Here is a 12,218-nt window from a genome sequence, read left to right on the forward strand (position 1 = left end):
AAAATGCCGTTTCACAGAGGTAAGTTGATCCAAAGTAGGCACTCACTTTTAGTGCACATGCGCTGAGGAGAGGAAACTTCTCTCTGCTGACAAGTCCCCAAAAGTCACTGTCCCTTGACCTGGCTTTCAGCTCTATGTCATTTTGCATATCAACCATCTCCACGTTCACTCCACCTGGCAAAGCAAATACTTTCTGGAATTTGGCTGCGACCTCCTCTGTATCAATAGGCAGGAATGGGTTTGAAACAAATGCAGCAATATCCTCCATGACGTCTAACTCACCAAAACGTTGACTGAACTCTGCTGCTCATCCAATAACGGCTTGAATAAGCGATGCTGAAGCTCTTTTGCTCGAATCGAGTTTACCACTTTGACCACCAGTGTCATTATATGAGAAAAGTGCACAACTTTCCCAGCCAAGGCTTGCTGATGAATCACACAGTGATACTTCATGAAGTCGGGGAAATCCGGATCATTACGGCACAGTGCTATAAAACCAGCGTGCACAACGCACATTGCCGGTGCCCATAAACTCCTTACTTCCTCTGTATTATTCGGGTTGCAGGTAGATGTTGCAACGAAAGAAAGAAAGAAAAGTACCACTAGGTGGCCCCATTATTCTGCAGGTTGGCTGGTTAGAGGAGACAAAGAGAAGCTGGGATGAGATCATGCAGCAGACTCGTGCCCAATAGCGCAGACTTTTCAATATATTCATGCTTGAATTTTAAAACCTACAGATAACAACAAAATATGAAATGCAGTCAGTTCAAGAGTGTGATTGTCAGTGGGAGCTGCTGCTGAATGTGACATCAGATACAATAAATGGACATGGAAACACACACAAAAAGAATGTATTATATTCAGGCCACATGATGAGGTCAGTATAAATCTTTCAAAGAGTCTATTTGACACGCTGTAGCTCCCTATAGAGATAGTAAAATAATGCATAATGCTATGTGAATTTTCCTCATGACAAAAAGGGGTATAAATGGAAACAACTTTTTTGTTTCGGTCCTCATTTACGTTGTGGCCCTCTGAGTCTGTGTGAATTCAAGCCATATGAATAAAGTCATTATAGTAGAAGCATCTCAGGAATATACGTTATCATGTATGTTATGGCATAGGTCGTTGTACCCTACCCCCCTCCCTACTGCTATATTGAGAAAAAAAACACTCATTAGTCAGTTATATAATTTCTTGGACTTGCTGAACATTCATTCAGTCATTTTGCTCTCTCCACTGCGCACGAGCACAAGAGGCTCGCGGCCGCTGCCTGCTTCTCTCGCTGCTGCTGCTGCTACTACTGCTGCGCCGCGGGAGCGAGTTGGAATGTATTGACGTCAGAAGGAAAGCTGGACACACGCGCGTATGTGCGTGCACGCGCGCGCACGTCGGCATGCTCCCGTCCCGCTGTAGCTCTATCTCTCTCTCTCTCTCTCTCTCTCTCTCCCTCTCTCTCTCTCCCTCCCTCTCTCTCTCTCTCTCTCTCTCTCTCTCTCTCTATGCCGGAGCGGGCGCGCGGTCACGCAGCTCGAGACTCGAGACTCGAGAATTGAGGCGGGCGGTCATGAGAAAAGTATGTGCACACATGGACCGTGAACATGGAGTGTTATGAAAGAAAGCGAGGAGGCGGCGCTGTCATTTCTTACGTCCGAGTTCAGCGCGGCGAGGCGGCGGAGTGACAGAGAGAACCGCGCGGCTGGATAGGTCGCGGCTATGGGATATTATTGCATAACAATGGTAAGTTGGGCACCGAGGTTAGCAGCGTTATATTCCCCCCGGCGCTTGTCCGGCTGTTCCGCGAGGTTGTTGGTGGCGTTTGTTTTGGAGGTATTGAGCTGCCGCAAGGAGGATGACTACATGCGTATGTGCCAACTCGGGACTGCGGTTGAGGCCAAGTAGAGAACAGCTGGCTTTGCCGCAAGTGTAGCAGCCTGTAGGCATGTAGGTGTTTTGGATCCGATGAACCTGCACAGCCAAGGATATCAGAGGACAGTAACCCGGTGAGGCCTGCTTCTGTTCACTCGGCCCAGTGGAGCTGTGTGTGTGTGAGTGTGTGTGTCACCATCACTTATTCCCTAATGAATAAGTGATGGTGACACACACACACACAGACACATTCCTAATGAATAAGTGATGGTGATGGTGATGATAAGATGCTGCCGGTGATGAGGATGAATAAGATAAAGGTAACAGCGATGAAGTTGACAGTGGTAACTGTATTGATGGTGACCGCGGTAATGAAGATGATGATGGCAGCTAAACTTGTTACCCTGGGGGGGGGTCTGATGATGACATCATCAGGACTAATGCCACCTTTTGACCCTCTTAGCCAAACTAATGACACACACGCGCGCACATGCACATACATTATGGTTTCCTGTTACAGTATTGATTTGGCGTGCCATTTGTGCTGGATGGCTGTTATTTGAGATGGAGCCAAATGCAGCCCTTCAACATCACAGACGATAAAATAAATCATATTTGACCCTCTACTGTTCTCCTTCTGGGCTACTATGGTGTACTCTCCTTATACATCGTGATCTAGTCCTCGCTGCTTGATTTAGAAAACTTGTTCCGTCTTCTCTGCCTTTGTCAAACGATGTGAAATATCAATCTGGTCCAGCGCTCGGAGGGATGAGGTGACCTCCTCTAAGCCCCGTTTCCCTTTCGGGGGCCGAGGGCTAAAACCCTCAACACTCTCATTTCGTCTCACTGTGTTGTCTTTTTCTTTGTCCTGCCAGGCAACTCCCCATCGGTGAGGAACTTCGCTGCCCTGCAACCCCTCCTCCCTCCATCCCCGACACCTTGACATAACTACTTTCCGTCTCCCGTTTCCTTTTTTGTCCCTCTCTCCTGAAGCTCTTTCAGTTCAATCCCTCCTCCCCTCTGAATCCCCTCTACCCCCCCTCACACCCCTTTTGTTGTTGTTTCAAACATGGACTCCTCTGGAGAGAGAACCTCCGCCCAGGAGGGACACCTCGACCCCAGGAGCAGCCCCGGTCGCTCCGATCTCAGCGGACTGTACCACCTGGGTCGGACGTTGGGCAGGGGCCACTTTGCCGTGGTCAAGCTGGCTCGTCATGTCAACACCAGGCAACTGGTTGCTGTCAAGATGATTGACAAGACGAAACTCGACGTGATGGCGGCGAGCCACCTCTTACAGGAAGTGAGGTAAACTACACTGAAAGACGAAGCTTGAGAAGAAAATATTTAGGAAAAGGTTGAAAACTGTTTAAAAAAACAGAATTTCAAACAGGCATACTGGTAGTGAACTGTGTGTGATCCATCTGAATCTTATCTGAGCCAAACATGGAACGAAACCTGTGTAGATTTTGAGGTGCACCACTCTAGGCATCCTTATTTACCCGGCATAATTACTCGTTATTTCCAGATGCATGAGGCTGGTGCAGCATCCCAACGTGGTCCGCCTCTACGAGGTCATCAACACGCCCACCACCCTCTACCTGGTCATGGAGCTGGCCGAGGGAGGCGACCTCTACGACTACATCCTCCGCCACGAGGGAGGCGTGGCCGAGGGCAACGCCAAGCGCCATTTCGCCCAGATCGTGCGCGCCGTGGCGTACTGCCACCAGCTCCACGTGGTGCACCGGGACCTGAAGCCCGAGAACGTGGTGTTCTTTCCCCAGCAGGGGGCGGTGAAGCTGACAGACTTTGGGTTCAGCAACTTATTCCAACCCGGGACCATGTTGGCCACCAGCTGTGGGTCGCTGGCGTACTCGGCTCCAGAGATTCTGCTGGGAGAAGAGTATGATGCTCCAGCTGTGGGTGAGAAACACATTTCAATTTTTTTTTTGGGAGTGTTGAAACTGAACTGTTGATCTAGATCAATGGTTCCCAACCTGGGGGTCAGGACCCAAGCATAGGGTCACAAGAGAAATCTGAATGGTCGCAAGATGATTAACAGAATACATACTTGAGCTACGTCCAATTATGTTTATTTTTTTCGGACTTTCCGCTAAATGTGGCTTATTTTCTTCTGGTTATGGAACTACTGTACATTTATACCTATGATGAGTGATTTTTATGATGGGGGAAAAAAAAAAATGACTCTTTGGCGGATCATCGTAACACACTTCATTCAAACAAAACAAAACTCACCCAAACCGTCTCGATTAGTCTTTTTCACCAACAAAAAGAACCCCTTATATCACTGAGTTGGATAGAAAATGTCCTACTTGCTGTCCTTTCTCCTTGCCTGCTGAGCGGCGGCTCTCTTGTTCTTCAGAGGCAAACTTAAATTAGCAAAGTGAAAAGACAATTCTGCTCGTCCAGTCGTCCGTCCTCGTCCTCACAAATTCGCTGGCTTCCACTCAACTCATAAATGAAACCCTGAAGGCTGCCTTCAGAGGCCTACATGTTCTCTCCTATACTGCAGCGTGTGATGTCTTTTGTTATTGTTCTTTCATGCATGCCGGTCAGTTCAGTGTGTGTGTGTGTGTGTGTGTATGTGTGTGTATGTGTGTGTGTGGCCACATTTGTCCCCCTTGACCCTGTGTATTTTCTTGTATCTCAGTGAGTGTGTTCCTGCTCTGTATACCCTTCCATATTTATGTGCATGTATATTTGTTTGTGCGGATCTGTGTGTGTTTGTGTGTGTGTGTGTGTGTGTGTGTGTGTGTTTGTCCATGTGTGTGTGTGCAATGTCCGTAAAGGATTAGTGTGTGTATCTGGGTCAGTCTAAGCAAGCCAGCCAGTCCTGAGCCAACGGGGCACGTTCTGCAGTGGAACCAAACACTGCAGCTCACCACTGGTCTCTCACACTGCATAGCAAGCATTTGTGTATATGTGTGTGTGTGTTGGAGTGAGAGAGACGGAGATAGATCGCAGATGAGAAAGTGCCACGCATCACTGTTTACCCGCGGGAGAATGGCTGATCCGTACTGCGGTGATCTGTGTGACATTGGAGGCCGATAGATTGTGGGATTTTGACATCATAGCAACAGCAGGAAAACACACAGCATGTCAACTTCAGGGAGGTTGGTTGTGTAATCTGCTAGACATGGACTAGGATGGATTTTGGCAGGGTTTGGGGCGCTATTTATTCCGGTGATGACAAAAGCATCTGTACTGAATACAAGTGCATCCCGACCGCAATGAGGAGCTGATCCTGTGGAAGGATCTACTGTGTCTGTTGTACCGCCGATGGCAAGCCATGTGTCAAAAGGGAAAGGGTTATTTAAGAGGCTTCTTTTTTCCTCATATTACCTTGTGTTGTTGTCTGCTTATAACAGTCTTTGTGGGATGGACGTAGTGAAGGAGCAGTCACAAAGCAACACTTCTCACACTCAATCTATAACTTCAACCTGAATTTGTTGCCTTAGTTCTACTTCTTTTTTTTTTCACATGACTTCCTGTTTCTAAAAGCGTCCACACTGAGGGCCGTGTGTTTGAATCCATGTGTGTGTGTTATTATTACATATCCTCTGAGGCTTGATTTCTGCTTCACCTCCACTCCAAGTGCATTTTCTTTCCGTTCTATTTTAACACAATTCTCTACCTTTACGGTTACATCATCACTTTGTTATAAATGTACACTTCCTTCACCCACCCACCCACACACACACACCAATAAATACATGTATAGGCCGATGTGTGATAATCCTGAGCTGCACAGAGGAAGAGATGTCCCTTTGTGATCTCAGCTTAGTAAGGTGACTCATAAACCCGTCTCTTCACACACACACACACATCTCTTTGATATTTCTGTCTATAAACAGACTGCTGTTTAATTCACTGCGGTTCCTTTGCTGCTGGGAGTCTTTGCAGTATATGCCTGCTCTGTTTGCGGACATGGGGTGTGTGTGTGTGTGTGTGTGTGTGTGTGTGTGTGTGTGTGTGTGTGTGTGTGTGTCATATGATGTGGAAGAGAGACACGAGGGCCAATTGCGTCTCTTGCCTTTGACAAAGATAAACACTGTCTATGGTAACATAATATCAGCCCGTTGCTGTGCTCACGCATGTTTGTTTCTGAGGTTTTATTGTTAAAAGAAAAAGGATAACATGACCGAATGTTATCCTTTTTTTTTTTTGTTCTAGCGATTCACACTTAAGATTTGGATAGAAATGGGTCCATAAATTATAGCTTGTACGCACATGAATGTGCACTGCCTGAAAACAATCTAGCTATGACAATATTTGGTGAGTTATGACGGAGAAGTGCTCGGCCATAAAGTTCTAGAAAATGACAGATAAGAAGGGAGGGGGACCTACATTGGCGGACTATGTCCTGAGCGGGGGGAAGTGCTGCATTTGGCAGATAACTGTGAGCCTCGCTGGGCGTCAGCTGAGAGTGTAAATGCATCGACTGTGACTGTCACATGTGGTTAAAGTACAAATAGTCACCCTAAAGGTATACAGGATTTAGCTTAAAAAAATAATGTATATATGTATACAAAAGTAATCCATCTCAATCATCACTCTCTGGAAGTATTTGGCGGAGCGACACGCGGCCCTCTGCTTGTATTTTCATATTTGTCTGCTCCTGGCAACTGTGCTTCCATTGAGCTGGGGGGGGGGGGCTTGTCTTATGAACTTTGCGAGCAGCATACAAAGTTTTTAAAAGGGAGGAAGAAGCTGGCTTTGTAAAACGGGTAAGTGGTAGATTTTGGTGTCGGGCCCCGTTCTTTGTAAAGAGCATTTACAAGACGATTAAAGTCAGACACGGTAATGAAGTCTGAGGTCGTGTCGGGTTAGAGCTCTCTGATGTGCTGTCCAATATCCTCAAAGTGTGACCTATTAAACCACAGCAAAGACTCATTTAGAACATCCTCTCGTACACAACACTCATTTCTCTGCTCCAGGGTGGAAAGAGGGTGGTAGCTTGTGGCTGAGCTGGGAGCAGCACATGGAACCCACATGGAACCCCCCCCCTCTATATATCCCTTTTAGATGAAGGAATAAGTGGATAACGGAGGTGTTAAAACCTCTTTGTCAGTGTTTTCATATCAACCTCAAGGCTGTTGGACTGTTTATATCCACCAACTTTACAGAAGATCAGTTAAATTTTAATGGAGGGTACCATTCAGTCTGTGAAACACAACGGCTGTGCAATGTCTTTTTTTAGGTTTGAGCAAAATAACCCTGAAGATGTCATCGAAAGATGATGATGAAACAAAAGATGCATTATGGGAATTTTAGGATCCAGTCTTTTGGACCTAAATTTCCCACACCAGACACTAACATTCTGAATCAGTTTAGAATCTGTCTCTGGCAAATCCCCCGCTTCTATTTAAGTACAGTAATAAATTGCGGGAGTACCCTTCAATGTCACCTGCAGTGCTCAAATCCTACATGATTATAATTTCTCCTCTTATTCCCAAGAAATAATCCTATGTTGGACGGATCAGAGTGGGATTTCCACCTGAGCCACTCTGCTGTCACTGCAAGGTGAACACATAAAGTCCTAGAAGTAGTGACAGTGATGTCTGCATCAGTTAAAGAAGTGAAATGCACGTCTGCATGCTCAATAAATGTACATATAATCATCTGCTTCCCAGCTTTATCAGGACCATTAGATAATCGTATCAGAATAATGAGGTTTGTCAGGATTGGGAGTAAAATGCCTTTATAATCGGTCCAGTTCATAACATATAGTATGTTTATCAATGACTGATGACCTGAATGCATCCTTTACTTTAGTTACCGCCATGCAATGATGCTGCGGTGTTGTCCTCCAAAAGAGGGCTGTGTGTCCTTGTCTTAAGTTGCGGGTCCCTCTGGAACGGGGCTGATCTCGTTGACCCCTTCATGACGTATTTGGTCTTGGAATGTGCATTTTAAAGGGCAGCTCCTAAAAAGGGCCACAGTCGACCACTGAACCAGGATCAGCTCCGCTCCTCTGTGCAGTACTGCTGAACTCACGAGCTTTTGTATCTCAACATCCGGTTTAAATATATATATTGTGTGTGTGTGTGTGTGTGTGTGTGTGTGTGTGTGTGTGTGTGCGCGCGCGTGCGCGCGTGGTTGATGTTTGTGCTGTCTGCAGGCCACAATTCTTCTTCACCATGAAGCGGTTTCTGTCTTTCTGTGTGTTCTCTGTCTTCTTCACTCCTGGTTGCTGTTCTGCTGATGATTTGGAGTGATTTTTACAAATTTGGTGGCTCATTGTTGTTCACTTTTGCTGCTGGACCCTGGATACAGATGAATGCTGGGTAATGTCACAACCATACTTTTCTTCACTTCGTCAACGAGCATGCACAGACTACGGCCTACAGGAACACTCGGCCATTGCAGCTCAAATTCTTTTCTTTTTTTGCCATACTAACTTCTAACCTATTTACCTCCATTCACTAAATCCATGCTCGACTTATGAACCAGGGAAGTTATGTCAAAGGAAGAGGCTAATATGCCTGTTTTGAAATTAATATTTTGCAACCAGTACTGCTTGCACAACCTGGGTGTGTTTTCCTCTGTGCCAATGAGTACATGTTCCTGCTGTAAGACTTGATACAAACTTATGACACTAACAACGTTACCACCAGCAGAATACGTCGGCTAATTAAATCCACGCTCTACTGTTTTAGTGCGCTGTTCCTGAGTAACCCCGACCTGAATTTGTGTTTTCAGTGTGGTATTTAATGATTACGGGGCCCCTGAGCAAATGCTGTGTTGCTTTACTTTCACCCTTTCTTAAACTGATAATGTGAGTATTGGCGTCGTAGAAGTATTTAAAAATGTTTCTGGGGTAACACTATTAATACTACAAAGTAAAAGTGAAAGAGGGTTGTTTTTCCAAGAACACAAGATCCTTTGCGGGACGTTGCTTTCCTAAAGTTCAGCAAACCGCAGTCGTCCTCACGTTCTGCGAACCGCTTTGTTTCAACAAATTCGAGGGAACGTTTTTTGCGAACGCCACCTGAAGGGAAGGGTTAACGTCTGCTCAAGGTGGAGCTTACAATTCCATTGTGTAAAAAAATAATATAGCGTCATTTGTAATTGTTATATTTTGCGTGTCAAGTCTGAATGTGCAACGTGACCAGTAACATTTCTGTCATTTCAATGTACGGGTACAATGTGCTCGCCTGAAGTAGAAGTACACAGTAAGTAGGAGGCCATACATCTGAGTTACAGGGTATGATGAGTTAGAATACTAACATAACTAAATATTTTTCATATCTAAACATAATAAATCTACAGCTGTTTGGAGCTCTTTTAGTTGGGGCCTGGGTTGCCTACCTTGCCTAACAGTAAATGGTGTGGGTTTTCTTCCCTTGAACCAGACTGTAGGCTGCATGACTTAACTCCTTCATGGCAGGTGTGTCGCTCAGGACCTTAGAAAGGCATTGATAAGTGTCAAGTTGTTTTGTATGAGCGGCTCTAGAGAAAGCTGCAAGCAGCCCTGACTGACAGGCATCCGAGCGGCGCTGCACCAGCGGTGAGAGCGAGCGATGTTCCCCCGGCCAGCAGAGAAAAGCACACTCCCAGCACTTAGTGGCTTCTCCTCCCTGTTGCATAACACTACTCGAGACGCACGTGCACGTGAGTGCACGTGAGTGCACATTGACTGAGGGCCGTTGTTTGGACCATCATGAGTATAATGCGGGACAATGGCTGAATGTTTATCACACATGGGAGTGGTACGTGTGAGAATCTAAGGATAGAATCTGAATGGACCACAGTGTCTTTCCATCCCTTTCTATCTAATCTAGCTCTGCTTTGGATATAATAGTGAAAAAGTTCATTTACAAAGGCAGGTGTTTGACATCATCTGTATTGCTCATTAATCTCACTGCTATGTGTTGTGAAACTGCAATCATTGTTATCTGTATCATAAAACTTGTGCATACTGCACTTTAACATGTGTTTTTTATAAATAGTGTGAACTAACTGGCAAGTTGATTGGACAAGCTCTCTATGTGTATTCTCAGGAAAGGATGCTGTTACCAACTTAGAAGAAAATCAATGAGATATCAGAGATTTTTGTGTGAAAAATGTCATGATTTCCAATAAATGTTAAAAATATTAGTTAAACTCGCACTGTTGGCCTGCTGGCAGCTCTTTGAGGCTTAGCAGTGCTTTTGAGATACATGCTACCGTCAGCATGCTCACATGCTCACAATGACGATGCTAACATGCTGATGTTTCTCAGGTACAATGTTTACCATGTTCACCATCTCAGTTTAGAATTCTAACAATTGCTAATTTGCTCTAAACTCTGAGCACAGCTGAGGCTGGTGGGTTCCTATGAGCTCTGCATGTATTTAGACAATAACCAAAGTGTTGGAAAATTTGACCTGAACAGGAAAAGTCAGAGATCGCCGAAATCATTTGAATTCCTCCTCTGGAGATCATGAATGCTTGTACAAAAATCTATTGGGATCGATAAATCCAATCGATTTTTATACAAGTGTTGTTGAGTCTGAGCTAGAGTGGTGGACTGACTGACTAACTGAACAGCATTGGCATCCATAGAGCTATAGTGCTAGCATGTCTAATGAATAATGAAACACAATGTGCTGTTCATTATGGTTAGTTAAACATCAGATAGAAAATACATGTACACACATTCGGAGCAACAATGTGAAGAAAGTGCAAAAGAACCCCTCTAAAGTAAAAGATCTGTTCTGTTTCTCTTCGTCAACCATTTTTAAGATTAACGTGCTACTTTCTTCACTTTTTATATGTGGACTGCAGTGGTCCCTGTGAAACTCAACTGTGACAAAACCCAGCAAAAGCTTGATGGAAATATAAAGTCTAATGTCAACAATAACTGGAATTGTCCTTTAAGTGACTTTAAGAAACAAACGTGATATCAGCAGATCTGGCTTTATTTCTAGTGTAGAAATACGGGGTAGACGCGCAATGTGAACAGCGTGTGCAGTGTTCCTATTCCCAGTGTTCGGGGAGGAACACAAGGAGAGACAGAAAGCAAGATCGTTCTGAGAATAGCACAGTGCCACAACAGGCCCTCTGTTTGTTATGGCCCTCAGCTCCCCTTCCTCCTGCGTGTGTGTGTGTGTGTGTGTGTGTGTGTGTGTTTTTCCTTGAACGGGTCGCGCCGCAGTGTTCTCTCCTGGTTCAGGCTGCTTTGAGTTTGCGTGGACCTCCTCTCACTGCATCTGCATAAGAACGAGCGAGGGAGGGAGGGGGAGAGGAGGAAGGAAAGGGAGGAGATGGGAAAAGAACACACTGTCAGCACTGTCGGTCAGCACCAGGAAGCCTGTGTGTGTGTGTGTGTGTGTGTGTGTGTGTGTGTGTGTGTGTGTGTCAGGGGCCAAGCCGTCTGCAGCTTAAGCCTCATACCTTAAAGTTACGTGCTGCTCTGTCACCCTGACCTCGCTGTGGAGGAGGCAAGAGGAAATAGAATAGATACATACGGTAATGCCGTTATTTTGAGAATCTGATTTCCTCATGTTCCGCTATAGAAAATAACTGCAGGGGTGTTTTTTCGAGTCAAATCCCTAAAAAGGGCTTTTATTTATAAATATCCCTTATGAAATAAGAGGCTCGCAGAATTCTAAATATGATCTGATAGCAGAGGGATTGTTGGCTTTCTTTGAAGGCCTGACATGATTTGCTATTTAAGGCTAATTTTTGTGCGTGTGTGTGTGTGTGTGTGTGTGTGTGTGTGTGTGTGTGTGTGTGTGTGTGTGTGTGCGCGCTCCAGATATCTGGTCTCTCGGGGTGATCCTGTACATGTTGGTGTGTGGAGCCCCTCCCTTCCAGGAAACCAACGACAGCGAGACTCTGGTCATGATCCTGGACTGTCGCTACCGCGTCCCTGAACACGTCTCCAACGACTGCAGAGAGTGAGTACCGACTTAAAGAAAAGGCAACGAGGTTCATAAGAAGAGAAAAAAACTGTTTCATTTTAAAATTGAAATTGATTCTTCATTTGAAGGCTTACTCTGCTCCAGGACATTTAGTGCTGTGGAATAGATGCGGTGGACGCTGCTGACCGTAAAATCATCTCATTAGTGTGCGTTTCAGTGGATAATGATGGTGTCCTAGTTATCCCAGAAGCTTCTCCACCCGGCTGCAAATACAGTTCTTGTTAAAACGTAAAGTACTTTCTTAGTCTAAAACAGTGAACGTTATCTATCGATGTATTCCGCTGTTTTCTTTAGCTCAAAACATCTGACCGTATTTGAATCCCGTCTGAGGCCCACAGACACTCCCTCTGTCTTCACTTTCACAACTTCCATCCAACACACACACACACACACACACACACACACACACACACACACACACAC

At 45.3% G+C, this 12,218-nt stretch overlaps 1 protein-coding gene across 2 annotated transcripts in view; it reads left to right on the plus strand.

Annotated features, from left to right (window-relative positions):
- The first annotated feature begins 1,538 nt into the window (after window positions 1–1,538).
- snrkb (SNF related kinase b) overlaps window positions 1,539–12,218 on the plus strand; it is a 24,296-nt gene continuing 13,616 nt past the window's right edge. Inside the window, exons 1-4 of one of the 2 annotated variants that reach the window (XM_031875644.1) lie at window positions 1,539–1,740; window positions 2,745–3,174; window positions 3,395–3,789; window positions 11,630–11,771. In XM_031875644.1, coding sequence (XP_031731504.1) covers window positions 2,939–3,174; window positions 3,395–3,789; window positions 11,630–11,771 — 773 coding nt within the window. In that variant the 5' untranslated portion in view covers window positions 1,539–1,740; window positions 2,745–2,938. The other variant, XM_031875645.1, reaches the window with a different exon arrangement.

The sequence above is a fragment of the Anarrhichthys ocellatus genome, unplaced genomic scaffold, assembly GCF_004355925.1.
Source record: "Anarrhichthys ocellatus isolate YVR2014 unplaced genomic scaffold, GSC_Weel_1.0 scaffold93, whole genome shotgun sequence".
NCBI classification, from domain to species: Eukaryota; Metazoa; Chordata; class Actinopteri; order Perciformes; family Anarhichadidae; genus Anarrhichthys; species Anarrhichthys ocellatus.